The following is a 17,234-nucleotide window of genomic DNA, read 5'->3' on the forward strand; positions in this document are numbered from 1 at the left end:
GATTTACAGGAGGCCAGAAACACAACTGCAAAGACTACAAATGTAGCAACAGAATCAAAGTAGAGACTCAGTGGTTCCCAGTCTCTGCAACATTTGGTACCAGAGTGTGAGAAAACAATGTGATTTGGCAGAGAAACACTCAATAATAATAATTAAATAAAATATCAGGCAATAATAGACAAGTTTACCATGAGCTTGGCATGTTCTGGCAATGCTACGTCTTTCCTCATCACTCGCTGTCACATTTCCAACTACAGGACACTGATATGAGACTAAAGTAGGTCACGAGTAAGCAAGCTAATCCGTCCCTCATCATCATTCATTTGGCTAGCAACTAGCTGGCTATTATGCAAAAGCATGTCAGAGTTTCAGAGAACTTATGTGTTGGAGGTGTTACATAAAATAAAAAGGCCTAACCCGTGTATCAGAATTACTTTAATAATCCCCAGGGGGAAATTGCTTTTTGTTACACACAGCTCCAAAAGAATAAGAACTAGAAAGTGCAATTTCTGGAGAAATTGCGATGTGAATGCTGTCTGCTGCCGCCGCCATGCCACTCCGCCACTGTCACGCTGAGATGCTGCTCTAAAGTTGCGCTGCTCCTTTCACGCAACTCTGCTGCCACCTGGTGGCTCAAACGTCAGTAATATGCTGCTGCTCCTCTCGTGCTCCCTTAGTGATGGTACTGTTTTCATTGAGATGACACACCTCTGAAAATGCAGGTTTTACTTTTATCAGAGTGATAAAGTAACTACAGAGCTCTATGTTCTGAATGTGTGATCTCCATATCAGTTATCACGTCAGTAATTACTTAGTTAACAGTCTAAAACACACACAGTTTGTGTTTATCTGTTTAAAAACTGAGCACACGGTGAGGAGACACTTTTACCGCGAGAACGCCCTCGTCGGAGCTCTGCTGGAGCTCTGTCAGTCAGCTGAGCTCTGTCTTACAGAGATTCACACACCTCTGAAAATGCAGGTTTTACTCAAACCGGTCCATGTCACAGCCATAAAGTGCAGACCAGTGGACATAAGAGAGTCTCCTGAACACGTAGATGTAAGCTAAGGTCTCTATCTGGTGAAATGAGCGCTTGCTAGCAGGTAAGAGAAGTGTTTCTCTCTCCCTCCCCCCTCTGTCATTTTAACATGGCAGTCAATGAGCCGTTCAGTCCGCGCTCCCGTCGCTCCGAGGCTCGTGGGACACGCTGCGTGCGTTTCTGTGTGTTGTGAGCCACATGACTGCGTGTCCAAGAACATAACCTACATTTTGAGCCATAAACTGTGACTGTGGGTGAAACGGTTCAGACAAACCAGCCAGTTAAACTAAACTATAAACTTCAAACACAAAGTAAAATATAAATATATAAAAGTATGAATTAAAAAAAAAGCAAGATCAGAGAGGCTAAGGAGGAATATATGTATTATGATATTCAAAGTGCAAAAAAACCTTTTTTTTTTTACCTCAATTTTTAAGGCATAATCAAAGCAAGAAAGTTAAATTCTTAGGAAATCTCTAATATATCAAATTTGAGGCTATATAATTTGTAGTAAAAGTAATTACCTGAACAGATGCCTGAAAACCAAACAAGCAAACATGGGTGCTTCATGTCTTCTTAAGTCCAGTGTTTGAGGTGATTTAACCCAAATTCAATGGACATAACGTTATAAAGTCAATTTAAACTATTTTAACCAGCATTCATCCATCTTGAGTTGCCTGATAATGGGAACATTTGAAAGTCGCGCACATAGGAACCTTTCTCATCTCTACCATCCATCCCATATGATGTGAACACTGCATTGCACTGGAAAACTTTGGCTCCACATATAGGCCCAGTCTGGGATAAAACCCCACTAACGCTTGCCTGCCTGTGTCTGCCAAGCTAATTTCCCTCCTGCAAACAAACATTTGATAAATGTCCTCCTCACTCTCCTCTTTTGAAATAAGAAAATTCTACCCGTCCTCCTCCTCCTCTGCTTCCTTCAGATGATCTCCGTCGTCCTCTCCCCATCTCTGAGACAATTACAAACATCCCGCTTCCCATTCATCATCCAACAATTAAACAGCATGGACGGAGGCTACTTCATAAGCGGAGAGGAGAGGGCGAGGAGAGCGGGAGGAGACGAATGCGAGTGGAATGAAGTAGAGTCAACAGTGAGAAAGAGAGAGGAAGGCTGACAGCACAATTAAGGTTTTTAATTCTCTGCTTGAGTGGGCCGGTCCAGTCTTTATGCTAATTAGGATGCCACGGCCATGTAATAAATCTCTATGATCCAGCCTCATTTCCCCTCTGTCTCTCTGTCTGTCTCTTTCACACACACATTCACAACAGCACAGAAAGTTCATCCATTACTTTTTAATGCTACGCCCTTAGGCTGGAGTGCTAATAGTTTTGATAAAATTGTTTTTTCCAGCAATTTTAATGCTTCCCTGAGATCTGAGAGAAACAGCGTGTCAGCACATACTGTTTACTGGTTGGCCAAGCATTGGTCGTGTTGGCACAACGCCTATACCACATGTAGTTTCTCTCCCTGTTAACTCCCTTTATTAGTGTTTTTCAGGAGTATGGTTTGCATGCCTTGCACTGCTGGACTGCACTGTATAAACACACACACACACACATACACACACACATTTAAGGCGCGTTCAACACAGAAAATATTCTCTTATTCTTCTCTCTGTTTCTCTTATCCGCTCATCTCCATTTGACAGACATGTCTAATGATAACATCTGCAGATGGGAAGAAAACAGCACAACAATCTGCAGATAATTGGGGGTCCACGTTTAAAGACGAGGAGAGAGAAAATGAGAGCGATAGATAAGCGGACAACTGCAGGCGGTTTGTTACAGTAGCAACTAGCAGATATATTTTCACCCTCATTTAGGTCACGAGGACGCACACTAATCAGTGCTTTTTTCTGTTGCTTCCTACAAAGTGTCCCAAAGCCAATTTACACACAGAATCTGTGTAAAAATCAACTACAGTTGTACATTCATTAAACAAATGAAGGTACAAAGCAGGCTCAAACAAATTGTGGTGGATTTTTACTCAACACAACACAACAAGCTCATTTTACAGCAGAACTCAGCCTCGCTGTGCAGCTCTACGAACAAACATCCTCAGTCTAGTTTTGGTGTGGCGTCTCTCCAGGTTCTTCTGCCATTTTGCACTGCGCCAGGGTCAAAATGGCCACAACCCCAACCACCAGGACCAGGTGAAGCAGGTACAAGGCAACATAGAGACAGGTCAGCAGCAGGGAGACACAGACGTTGGCCGCGCACCAGGGCCAGGCCAGGAGCAGCAGCACGGAGAGCTGGAGGGAGCTGAAGACAAGAGCGGGGACGGACAGGACGAGTGTGAGCAGCAGGGAGGCCAGCCAGGAGAACAGAGACAGAGGCGACAAGAGGAGAGACACTGCTGCCTCCCTCATGGACAATGCCTAAAAGATAAAAATGCAATGTGGAAATGTGAAATGGGGATACAAAGGATTTGGTGCCTATTACAGCAGCAGTCCACAAACATAAATGCTTACAGAACACCGGTGTTATCACTTTTGAAGTTGACACGGTGACCTTGCTTAGCATGCAATGTCCAGGAGACGTGAAGCATCATTATCGGTCATTTGGAGTCACGTTGTCCACTTGGCCAATATTCAATCGATTATAGCTTTGTGTTTGGTCTCTACCAACTCCTGAGGGAAATATCTGGTTCTTTAGCAGCTAAATGCTTCACCATGTTCACCAGCTAGTCGCCATCTGTGTGTCCGTCAGCTGTTTGGTGCTGTGCAGGTAAAATGAAGGTTTTCTTCTCTGACTTTCTGTGCTTTCTCATCTCTCAGGTTCCTGTTGATCCTGTGGATCCTGGTCCTGGCCCCGCTGATGTGGTTCTCTGGTTCCTGTGGGTACTGGTCCCGGTCCCGCTGATGTGGTTCTCTGGTTCCTGTGGATCCTGGTCCTGGTTCTGCTGATGTGGTCCTCGGGCTCCTGTGGATCCTGGTCCTGGTCCTGCTGATGTGGTTCTCCATCAGCCAATGGATGTGCGTCTGTCCAAGGCTACAGCCTGTCCGTCCTTGGGAGCTGGATCTCTCCTTCACTGTGGTGCTCCCGGAGGTTTCTCTTTTCCCACTGGGTTTTTTGAGTTTTTCCTTCCCGAAGAAGGAGGGTCATAAAGAGCAGGTGATGCCTCGGACTGATCCATCGGACGGATCCATTGGCCTCATCGACTGCTGGACTCTTTATTAGATTGTTTGTTCGCTTACACTTCTTGTTTATTTCAGTGAACTTTGTAAAGCACTATGAGACAACTCTGTTGTGATATTGGGCTATACAAAATAAATTGAATTGAATTGAATTGAATTGATTTTTTTGTTTCAAGATATTTTGGGCCACATTTACTTTTATTGGACAGTAGACAGAGGCAGACAGACACGTAGATGACATGCAGCAAAAGTATGAAAAATGAAAATGAAATCAAACTCTGGACATTGCAGTTATGTGGCATGGGCTCTCAAGATTATTTCATGTAAATTGTTTTTTTTCGGCCTGAAAAGTTAAAAGTATCCAGTATTTCACAAGAAATTTTAAATGCCTAATTGTGTGTAACTATATTGTTTTCTTTTCTTTTTCTTACTGATCTTTTGAACCCTCCTGACCCCCAAGTTAGGATTCACTGTATTAAAGCACAAATGTATGAAACTACCGTCTTCCTTTGTTTGCATCAACTTACCTCACAAGGATTCCCATGTAAGATGCCAATAGACATCTGAGCCTTGTGAAGCCCTGAAGAATGAGCAATGCACAAACATGCAGAGAGAAGAACAGAAAGAAATGGACGTGTCATGCAGCTGGCTCAGAAAAAACAGCAAACAAACGTGTTGGACTGTATCAGAGTAACAGCAACAGCAGAAACTTAAACTCACACAGGAAAAGGAGGATGAGAGTGATTGTCAGCAAAAGCCTCATTCTCCTACACGCCTGAAGCTTGAAAACAGTTTACAAAACAAAACAGTTTAACACAAAGCCGCTCTTATCTGCTCAAGCTTTTGCACATGATTCAATAACAGCACATTCTAATAACTTTTAGTTTAGTCATAGATTTACATCTCTACTTACCCACAATGCTCCCGGACTGGATGCACCGTGTGTCTGCTCACTCCTGGTTCTGACACAGTCCACCGTAGTTTTCACACTGAAAGAAACTCCATTTCTCAGCGTTAATTCATTAATCCTCCTCAGGACATTGTGTAAGGCATGCTCTCTTGCTCTAGTTTCCAAACAAGAATGGACTGAGGTGCATAGCTTTAGTTTAGGGATTTTTCAGCGCCACCTGTTTGAGTGGAGGCACAATGACAAGAATCATTTCGTGCACGCAGATCACGAGAGGATTTAAAGTTCAAGGAGGCAACCCTGAATCACTGACTTGCCCTGTTACTCCAACTGCAAACACAGATAGGTTGAAGTAACTTAAATAATATAAGGCACCAAATTTGTAATATACAACCAAAACATTTAATAGAGAAATCACAGGGAGCCATCTGGCTGTTCTATCGATCAATTATTTTGTGGGGAAAAAGAAGAGGAATGGAAAATGGTCAGAAAAGAGGGCAGAGTTTCTCTCATATGTGAGAACGGTGACAGCTGGCTTTTAGTCCAGCTGTTGTCCACACCACACGCACAAAAACACTGCTCTGATCCTCCAACCTCAGCCCAGCAGGAGTCATCATTACCACCACTGGAATAATATGGAGGACATGGGCTGATGACGGGGGTTTTTTTTTTTTTTTTTAATCTGTCCAACTCCAACCTTCACCTCTGTCTTAAAGTAGCACCTCCACCACCCACCCTCTGTCTGACTCCATTCAACCCCCTCTTATCATTACCTCACCCCTCCCCACTGAGAAACCAAGGAAAAGCTGTCACAAATAAATGCCAGTCAGCTGCAATGCTGTCATGAAGTGGCACCTTGCCTTGAAATGACTGCTTCACTGTGTTCAGATTTTGCAGGCAATGATCATCAATATTTATTCAGTCAATCAGACAGGGTTTTTCTACCATTTTGAACATCAAAGCTAAATCATTATCCTTCTGCCAGTTCTGATGATCAAAATGAGTCTATTCAACATGTGAGTGCGAGATGTGTGTTTGGACGTTCAAACCGAAAGAGTCTGAAGTGATGAAACATGTAGAAATTTGACACCTTCCATCACTTATTTCACTGGTGGTAAATCTTAAATGGGAAACCTGTCACCAAGCCAAACTATCACTATCAATCTTTGTGACAAAGGAGTGAAATCTAGAGGATGAACAGAAGGACGATGACAAGGAGTAAAACACACCACTGCTCCATCAAACTGCTGAATGAATAAAAAACACATTTGATGTCAAAGAAAGTATATAAATTAATCTAAATGATCCATCTCCATAAGCACAAGCATAATACATTTAGCAGAAACCATTTATTTTTGCTCCTTCTACATGTCAGTAGAAAACTTAGACACAATTTGACAGTTTAAAACTAGACAAACACCAACAGGAAATAAAAGCAGATACTACAAACATGTAAAATAAGTCATGATGGAAGAGTTGTAAACACGTGTACATCAAAAAAACAATTCAAGTAAATTAGTAATGCATCTCTGAATCTTTATGTATGTAACACCGAGACATAAATTATGGTAATAAGTAGCCAGAAGGTATACTGTAAATAGTTAGATTTACATCAAACATACACTCATTCACATCTCCGGAGGACTGACAGAGATCCTATTCAGCTCATGAAGACGGCAAGTAAAACAAACATATTCTACATAAAACAAGGTACGCTGTACAGGATGTTGACGTGTATTGCTCATAGATTTTATGTAACATGCACTCTGGGGATTGCAGGGCTCCCTATGGACAATTTTAAATATTCACAATGAATAATGAAGAACTGATCATTCATCCTGCAGTATGTCTGAACCTGTGCATCAATCACTGGTCATTCACCCTTTATTCCTGGACACAGAAACGGGTGGCATGTCGCTGACAAAAAAAGGCCAGAGTCCATTGGCTTGAAAAGGGCGGTGACATTGTCGGGAAAGTGCATTATTCAGATGCTGGATGTAGAGAGGATGTCCTCCACCAGGTGTTTGTAGACCCAGGCGTCTCCTTTCAGCCTCTGGCGGCGGACCCCGACGACCTCAGGCCTCTGCAGCAGGCACACCTCCAGCTCAAACGCCATGGTCACCTTCCCAAAGTCGCCCCAGGTCTGACACTTCAGGGTATATCTAAATGAAGGGCGAAGAAGACGACACACTAATATTAGGACTGGATCAAAGACTAGGTTGTCTCATCAGAAAGACGTGTGTGTGTGTTTTTTTTTTACCCTTTCTGTGTGAAATCGACATTTTTCTCTGGCAGGATGGAGAGGATTTGGTTAAGGACCTGGTCTGGGTTGGTCTGACTGGTCAGAGTAACGTTGTATTGCGCCTAGTGGGAAAGACAGACAGAGAAATGCTGTGATGTGTTCAATACTTGCATGTGACACTGAGCAGGTTACAAGGCGTGCAACCTCTTCATACCTTGATCTTGCGTGGGCCGTCACGCAGCGCTCGTCTCTTGCTGGGTGTGAGCATGGTGATCACCTTATCCAGGCCTCGCTCCAGGGAACCGAACACCTTTCCTCCTCTCTTCTTCTTCCCGCTGTCTCCTGTAACGGCCAAGTCCAAAGACCGAGATCTGGAGAGCAAACAGGGTCCTACATTTAGTCACTTTGGCGGGTCATCCAACTCAAACCAGGTCATGATAACGTGACACTTTTGTGTTGTGCACCATTATTCTTTAATAATCTAGGTGAGTGTTTTATTCAGACTTGTGAGCGGAGCAGGGCTATTGATGGACAAGCATTCATTTATTGGAATCAATCCCATCACCTATTAACTGTGGTTTAGTCTTTTTAGCCTATGGGCCACCCTGAAGTCCAACATATCACATCAGCTGCAAACACACACCTTTCCCCTACTGTCTTTCAGAGCCTCCTTCCATCCTGTGGGCCACTCACCTTCGCTCAGGACTGAAGGCCAGCATTTCAATGTTTGCAGGCTCCTTGGTCTCTGCTGCTCTCTTCTTAATGTGCTCTTTAGAGGCACTGCCTCCACCTACAACATTAACCACAGTTAACCACAGTATACATTTTTGCTGTGCAGCCAAACATTGTTCAAACAAACAGAACTTTTTGGTTCTACTCAAAATCCCAAATTTCCAAAAGATACCAAGTATGTAGAGCTGCAATTAGCTGATTAATCAATTAGTTGATGGAAAGAAAATTAATCTGTAACAACTCTGATAACTGATTAATTGATGAGGCCACCTTGGGTGCTAGGAAATCACAATCTTAATGTTTTACAGACCAAAATATTAATCAATAATGAAAATAATTACACAATGGATAGGAAAATGTTTGAGTAGATGTCTATGAAATTATGCATCGACAATATATTTCTATTTGATAAAATGGAAAAAAAAAACAGCTTCAGGTTTGAATATTTCACTTAGTAATATAAAATATATGATACTGCCCAGACAATTAGACAATCTCTTAAGAGGTTAAACAGAAAACTGACTGGTACAGTCTTTTGGTCTTTGCTCATGGAGCTGGTTGGCTTTGACATTGGAGTTGTGAACACAAAGGTTTCGCATACACAGGGACAACAAGCCTGACACACACACAAAAAGAGAGAGAGCTAGGCTTTAGTGGCAAGAGAACACATGTCACTACAGCCCACGTGGGACAGTGAGCAGAGGAAAGAGACAGCTACACCTGTCACTGCACACGCCTAGGGACACGCACGCACACACACGCACGCACACACACACGCACGTCAGAGGCAGCACGTCTGGACTGTAGCTTAGAGAACAGGAGGCTGGCGAGAGAGCAGGCCCGAGTCAGACTCCAAAGGGTTTAACACCAACTAGCTGCAGCACGTTAGCCGCTTTTAGCTTCTGGCCGAGTTTCTAGAGGAAACTAATGAGGCCGGACATTCGAGCAGAGAATCCACTTTGACAAATAATTAAGACTTTAATGATCCTCCATTCATACTAGTGTCCTTCATTTACAGATAAGTGAATAGAATTAGCTTGCTGATAATAACCTCACCTTTGAGTTGACAGTGATAAGTGTGTACGTGAGCGAGTGAGTGTGTGTCCATTTTTCAGTGGCAGAAATATAAGTGGCTTTGGGATAAAAAAAATAAAAAATAAAAAAAAAACAGGCCCAATAAATGAGTTTATTACCAGAAGACAATTTACTTGCAAATGTGTGGCATGCGGATGTGGCACTTGTGATTATGAGAGCTGCATGAGACTGAGTGGGGGACAGATAAATAAAAGAGAGCAACGTGGAGAGGGGCAGTTGGCTAATGCAAATAATCTAACAGCGACTGTACTTCAGGCTCTTGTTTGGAGCAAAAAACAATTACAGTATACAAATAAACTGTATAATAAACCCCTGCATTGCCTCTACTTCATTATTGCCTTTGGCTGAGTAACCAAGAGGCTCCGCTTACCTTTAGGTGTGACTGCATTGGTTTTAGTGGCATTTTGATTGGGTGTGGTCAGCACATTCTTGTTGGGTCGTGCATTCTTCTTACTGGACACAGGAGTTCGAGGAGGAGGCAACGCAAATATTTCGACATCTTTCTCCTGCACAGCAATATTCTCCTTGTTGTCACTGGTTCGTTCTTGGTCTCTGTCCCTCCTTTCCTGGCGGTGCTGTGCTGTCGTTCGCCCCCTTTCTGGGGTCGGGCTGTAAGCACATCTTTTCTCCACAGATGGAGATGCTAGCCTCTTTAGTGATACAAAGAAGAGATAAATGCATTATGAGGAGGTTTCTCTGGAAGGTAAGAGTCGTGGCCCCTCACTGTCACCACTAGCGAGCCTAGAGACAAAGTTTTTAATCCAAACTTAATTTGTAAGGCCATGGAAGACAGCAAAAACATACATTCGTCCCAGCTTTCACATACCGTGTCTCTGTTGTTTGTGGCACCATCTGGCTGACCTCTGACACCCTGGGGCGAACATGGCGTGACTGACACCCAAGGGCTGTCATCAATGTAGTCGGAGCAAAAGTCCAGAGAGCCCACAATCACAGCGTCTTCGTCTTCGCTGAAGTGAAGGGCATCCTTAGTCTGAAAGCGAGAGAGAAAATTAGACAAGGCAAAAACAAAAAGGCAAAAAGGGAGCAGCCCAGGAAAAGAACAAGGCCGTTGGGAGTTGAAGTCCAGAGTCTGACCTGTAGTCCCTGGTGCAGTGGAGACCAGGAGTCCTCACAGAACGTCGGTTCAATGCGCAGGCGGACAGGTTTGCCCCTCTGCTTCTTTGACAGCAGCAGCAGGTAGGTGGCTGTGGTCTGGTCATACTGCCACTATAGGAGTTAAGATGTATTAGACTGTGTATCAAATACACAGTAAGTAAAATATTATGCTAGCCCAGAATACAAGGGGTCCAAAACGGACTATTATTTGCAGATGTTGGGATTTCACCATTAACAACACAACAAAATCAACCGTTGAACTGCTCAGCATAAAACACATTAAAAGCTAACACTCGGACGGGCACACACCTCCTTGACCAGCGCTGTGGTGCTCTGCCTCGATCGCTTCATGTTGACCGCCATCTCAGTGATACAGTCCTCATCTATGTGACCAAGCTACAAAAAAGACCCAGTAAGTTCACACACAAACAAAGACAGACGCTTCTATATGTGAGCACTAAAACAATCCTCCCCAACCAAAAAAAATCCTCACATTACAGATTATGGATTTTTTTCCAAGGAAACCTGAAACACTCACAATCTGAGTGGTAACTGGGGGAATTTGGAAAAAACCTCAGAAAAAGGACCACATTTTCATTTAGAAATCAATCAAAACATTGACAAGTAAACAGTACAAGCTACTATAGTGTTTGCAGTTGTGCAGCTCTATCTATATTTGTATCTGTAATGCAGTGTTTTCATGTATGAATGTGTGTGTGTGTGTGTGTGTGTACCGGCTGCCTGCTGTGCCACTCCACAGGGCTGTTGTAGTCTTTTGTCACCCAAGGATGGTCCAGCAGCTGACGAACAGTAAGACGTCGCTTGGGGTCCACCTATAGGACACACACAGAAACTACAACTCAATGTGGGAGAGACAACACATCCAACAATCTACAGTGTTTAAAATATTGTACAGGTGGTGTAAAAAAATTTAATTATATTCTAACTGGCTAATAAAGATAAAACTTTACAGGAAATTCTAAAATCCCTCTGCTTATCTATTATGGCAACTTGATGCAACACATACACAAAAGTTAGCAGAGATCTACTGCTGTACAATGGGTCCCAGTGTGTAATTAACTGAAATTTCTGTGAATTAGTTAAACAGTGGAAGAGACAGGAGAGTGAGAATGGACAGTCGATAAAAGAGGAAACAGAATGACTGATTATGTACCTGCATCATCTGGTTGAGGAGGAGGACACTACCTGGAGAGAGCCACCGGGGGTTATCATATTTACCTCTCTGAAGATATAAAAGAAATACAGAACTACATTATGATTTATTAATACACTAGAAACAGAAAACTAACAAGGCTGTCTGGTTTTGGGATTTGTCCTGATAATATACCCAAAATGTGCCCGACCATAAGATCACACAGTAATTGTAGTAAAAGGAAAAAAAAACCAAGATGTTTAAAAGCAATTTAGGGAAACCATTTTACAATTTCATACAAATATCCAGCTTTTAGTCAAATAAATATTCAAAATGCTGTGTTTTATTTGATTTTATGCTTCTATGAATTCCATTTTATCATTTTTATTTATTACTGTCTTTTATTTTCAATGAGTGTTAACTTCCATTTTATATTACAAATTCTATTATAATGTCTTTAATATGATTAATGTTCATTTTATGTCTGTTTCATGTGAAGCACTTGGTGCATGCAATTTGTTGTAAAACACTACATGCATTTCATGTGAGAATAGTGCACTATAAAGAAAGTTTATCATTATCATAATAAAATAGACTATTAATTAAATAAAATAAAACAGTGTTTTGCATTATATTGATGGGGCCCAGAATTTTACATACTTCATTGCCACAAATATTAGACTGTTGGGAACGTATCCGTGCTCTTACTGAAATCTTCCTGTAGAGGACCATGCAGTTGTCATCATCAAAGGGCAGGTATCCACAGAGCAGAGCGAACAGCAGCACTCCCATACTCCACACATCAGCCTGGAGGTTAACACACCACACAGCAGTATTTCAGCTTCAAGTGTTACAGTGAGGATTTCACAGCTCAGTTGCACTGAGTCATGCACCAGCGAGTATGATCAGGACACCATGAAAAAGCAGAATTGTGGAACAGGCAGGTAATCACAACTTTAAGTGAAAAACAAATGCAGGTTTTGAGGGCTTAAATGAGGACAAATCTAGAAATTGCTACTCCGATGATTCTAAAAGTTGTAAACAGCATGCAGCATGCACCTCTCTCTCACCTCTGATCCGATGTATGCTTTTCCCTGGATGAGCTCAGGCGCTGCGTACGCAGGGCTCCCACAACACGTCATCAGCTCATAACCTAAACCTCCCTGGGTGAGAGATAACCGTATATTAGCCAGACCACACAATACACAAGTGCACACCATGTTGACAGGCACCAATTACTATGTAAATACTTGTATTATTTAGGCCTGAGCTCTTAGCTGCTGTAACTTGTAGATTACTCATTAGTTTTATTATAGGACTTTTTTTTTTTTAAGTAACTGATTGACAATCTAGATTTCCCTCTATCCAAAAAGACATTTATGTATTTTTATTTTATTTTTATCCCTTCTCATTAATTGGACATAGAGCTGACATACCTACTATTTTTTTACACAAACACAACGAGACTGGGAATGTGGTGAGGTACCTTAGGTTTGGCGCACAACCCAAAGTCTATGAGCTTTAAGTTGTGGTCTTCATCAATCAAGAGGTTTTCCTACAGTTCAGAGAGACGAGCATTGCAGCAGAAATTAAAATTAACATGCAGCCACAATGGAGACATTTTGTCTTTCACATGCAATCAGCGGTCGATTTTTCACCGGTTTGAGGTCCCTGTGTGCATATCCCTGGCTGTGGACGTAGGCCATCGCAGACACAATCTGTCTGAAAAACACCCTGGTCTCCTCCTCTGAGAGACGATCCTTTGCTATGATGTAGTCAAACAACTCCCCTCCTGTACAGTACTGAGGGGGAAAAGAGAGGCCAGTGGGAGAGAAAGAAATGAATGAAGGTACCAATGTCACATTCACATTAGCACAAGGCCTTTGTCTGTGTACGCTTACCTCCAGCACCATGAAGATCTGGGTGGAGGTCTCTATGACGTGGTAAAGACGACAGACATGCTGATGACTCAGGTTCTTCATGGCGTCAATCTCCACCTTCACACGGGGCAGGTCATCCTGGGGTGACAAACTCTTTATTTTTCCAAGTCTAATTTTTCATTTACTCTGTCATTTTTAAATATCTGCATTTTTTTCAATGCTGATTTAATGTGGAAAACAGGAAGATTAGCAACCACCAGTGAACATACAATACAGAATAACAATCAAAATAAAGGTAAAGAAAGTTATGGCTGAATGAACAGGGTTGGGAGATAACTGTTATCGACTTTTAGTGGAATCATATTGTGAGTTTATGCACATATTGTGTCATCACTTCACAAAAGTCTGCTGTCCAAATCATGACTGTCAACAAATGTAACTATAATGTGTTATTTAGGTTTCTACTTTTTAAGTTTTGTCTGATGTCACTTGTGTATAACAATGCACTGGTCATATGCATTTTCCTTATGGTTATACGAGTAGTATCTAGTATATGGCCTTAATTCTGAAAAGATGATATAGTGTGTCTATCAAAAGTGAATTAATCTTGGACAATTTTGAAAACTCTATAATTGTCAGTCACACTTTCTCGAATTCAGGATTTGTTAAAGATCATGGTAGGTCTTTAGGAAATGGGTTGCTGGTCAGAAATAAGCAATTTAAGCCTTAATGTGGGCACTCATCACTTTGATCATTTGTGAGTTCTTCCATTTATAGATTTAAGAGACTTGTGTTCTATGCTTAAACCACTACTTAGACATTTCATACTTTGCTGAGGATGCTGCTGCCTTGATGCCAATATTCTTGTGGTTTTATTTGATTTTTTTTTTAGGTTGTGTGTCAGGTTTTTAAACCCTTTACCTTGGATTTACAGTGAGCAAAGGGTCTCTGTGACTCACCCCTAGATCCTTCTTGTTCATGATCTTAATGGCAACCTTCTCTCCAGTCAGGATGTGTCGACCCAGCTTGACTTTAGCAAAGCCTCCTGCCAAACACACAGGGTGAATAACACACATCAGAGAGTGCATGGCACCGACAGGGCCAGGCTGTCTTTCTCTTAGCACGCACTGATATTGTCACTACCTGAGCCGATGGTCTCATAAACTTCATAGTACTTGAAGAGCTCGTCGGCTCCGCGGTGCTCTGTCCTTTCCACCGGCATCCTCCCTGCTTCAGCCGCACAATGGAAAAACCTCCCTGTGGAAAATGTTCATAGCAGCAGTTTTAGCGCTCAACTCGCTAAAAAAAACCCACTCAACTGTCTTCGTGTTCAGCATAAACGTCCGTAAGTCGGTGATATTTTACATCCAGCTAACGTCAGTTAACGGTAAAACAGAAATGTAGCCGACAGTAATCATTAAAACCACCAAAAGAAACACGAGTGGTGCTAGTAAAAACCTCCGCTACTACAAGCCGAATAGGTGGTACTAGTTTACCTGAATTTGGATGAAAACGGGAGAGGAAGAAGGTAAATTCAGTTAACAACCAGACGCCATGAAGAAAAGCCCTCAAAGATGTTTTGTTACACAGGTTTGAATTTCGCTCGTCGACGTTGATTCAATTTCCTGCTTCCGGTTTGTGCTTCGTTCGCCCCCTGGTGGCCAATTCTTATATTATATTATATTATATTATATTATATTATATTATATTATATTATATTATATTATATTATATTATATTATATTATATTTTAGTTAACTAAATAAAATATATAGGAAATGTCTTCAGTCTTTGTTAATTTGGTGAAATTTGTCAATATAACAACAACATTGTGTGTATGTTTATTGAGACTGGGATGTCTACGTGAATGCCTGTCAATTACTTTCACAAAGTGTTTGTATTGTAACACCAATTCTGAGCTTTGTAAATCTAAAAAAGCAAACCCACTCTGTAAACTAACGAAACTAAACTGAACTGAAAACAAAAATTACGAAATGAAATGAAAGGAAAAAAACAAACGAACAGCTATAATCATATGATGCTATAAGAACTCTGTCTGAAGGTTATAGTTTATAGTGCTGTTGCACTGTACAGCATCAAACTGAGAGGTCAGCGGTCCAACTAGTTGACAGAAATGTGGTAAAAAAAGTGATAAAATTCAGATTATAGTCACATAAGTCATCCTTCACCATTTTTGTTTTCTGTTTTTCTGCCTCCTGGTTTGGTTGCTTTGTTTTGTCTTTTCTTGAAGCGTGCAACACTTTTATACACTGTTTCCCACTCATCTCTGCACTTACCTTTATCACTGATGTTACTGACAGATCGCAGCTCATGTGATGTGGAGATAACTTCACTTAAAATGTTTATTTTTGACTTTCCTTTTTGTGTGTTCTTTAAAAGTGAAAATAGAGTGAATCATATGCTATGGGCTTTTCGTTCACTTCATGTCGAGCACCCACAGACTGACATGCTAGACAACACTCTCCATCACCATCACCACTATCATCATCATCAATATGCCAAAAGAGGGATATTTTATATTGAATGTCAGTATAATTTATAATCATCTTCTCACACCTTTACACACACTGCATAATTAATACAATTCTTTGTACAACTCCCCAGTGCATCACTGTTTGTGCTCAGGTGCTCAGAAATGTAGTGACAAACAAAACAAACAATTCCACAGCCTAGTACACGGTACATTGTATTGTAACGTCTTTGAAAGGTAGTGATTAGCTGTGAAATTTACCTCCAACCATACATTCAGTGCATTCATGGGCAGGCACATACAGCCTGTGGGATGGGAAGCACCCTGTGTGTTGCAATGTGTGAACTGTTCTGCTTGACCCCGAAGGTATGTGGCTGTGTCGAGGCTGACCAGAGAAGTGTATTTATGGTGTCAGAAGGTGTGTTTGCCTTCACCACTGCAAAGCCTGTAATTAGGAAAGGTGAGCGGTGAGCTCAGAGACCATTTAATGCATCTTAACAGACCCCTGTCCTTTTGTCAGTCATCTGTAATGACTGTATACAACCACTCTCACTGTCACGGTTTTCTTGTTGGGCTGTAAACGCCTCCGTAACCATTCCTCTCTCTTAGTCACTGTCCTGCATCAGATTCACTGGAAAGGGATAACTTAATGCACCTGCTCTTGTCAATTAGGGACAGATCAGCTATAAAATCATCTCAGCAGTTAGACATCATGCTTCTTAGTGTCCCGTAACACGTCATCCTAGTCATGCATTAGCTTGTAAAATGTAAGAGAGAGATGTTTACCGTGGTGAAAATATTACATCCTGACACTTAGCCAGCACTAACAGACAGCTGCAGAGGAATTTCAGTGATTGATCGACGGTCGTCCTGTGTTTCTCATGGTCGTTAGGGAAGGAGTTGGTCGTTAGGGAAGTAACTGGTGGTTAGGGGATGTCCAGGTGTCAGTGGGATGACAGAACCCTTCATTTGGTTTCTGGGGCAGCTGGCCAGGACGGGACAGAGGGACATCAAACAACCCACAGCTGGAGCAAAAGAGGGGAAGGCGAGTGTGAGGAGAGGAGAGAGGAAAATGGAAAGGAGAAGGGAGACGAGAGGTAGACGAGAAAAAGAGGGAAATGGAGAAAAGAGAAAAAAGCAGAAGATCAGGGGATGTAAGAGAGAGAAATCCTTCTTTTCAAAATTGAATTTCAGTTGACCGTATTGCTTATTCTCAGTGTCTTTTACCATTTTGTATTTTTTTCCCTCCATTTTCTGTGGTCATTGTGGCCTGCTAGGATTCACACACACTTTGAATTACTGACAATACAGAGCAACACTGGCTAAAACATATTCTAAATAAGCACATGTGGTTGATCCTCAGGAAAACAATAGAAACATTTTATTTTATTTTTGCAAATCTATCAGTAGGGATTCTTTC

The 17,234-nt window shown here is 41.8% G+C and overlaps 1 protein-coding gene across 1 annotated transcript; it reads right to left on the minus strand.

Annotated features, from left to right (window-relative positions):
- Positions 1-6,468: 6,468 nt before the first annotated feature.
- melk (maternal embryonic leucine zipper kinase) lies at positions 6,469-14,577 on the minus strand. The gene is made up of 17 exons (XM_070827487.1): positions 14,467-14,577; positions 14,283-14,368; positions 13,345-13,461; positions 13,102-13,245; positions 12,930-12,998; positions 12,514-12,606; positions 12,152-12,250; positions 11,465-11,533; positions 11,025-11,123; positions 10,600-10,686; positions 10,270-10,401; positions 10,001-10,165; positions 9,545-9,824; positions 8,041-8,137; positions 7,562-7,718; positions 7,366-7,469; positions 6,469-7,267 (listed from the first exon to the last, which is right to left on the minus strand). Exons 1-17 carry the CDS (start codon positions 14,543-14,545, stop codon positions 7,090-7,092), a joined length of 2,055 nt encoding a protein of 684 aa, XP_070683588.1. The 5' UTR covers positions 14,546-14,577; the 3' UTR covers positions 6,469-7,089.
- Between the last annotated feature and the right edge of the window lie 2,657 nt (positions 14,578-17,234).

The sequence above is a fragment of the Pempheris klunzingeri genome, chromosome 3, assembly GCF_042242105.1.
Source record: "Pempheris klunzingeri isolate RE-2024b chromosome 3, fPemKlu1.hap1, whole genome shotgun sequence".
Classification (NCBI taxonomy): Eukaryota; Metazoa; Chordata; class Actinopteri; order Acropomatiformes; family Pempheridae; genus Pempheris; species Pempheris klunzingeri.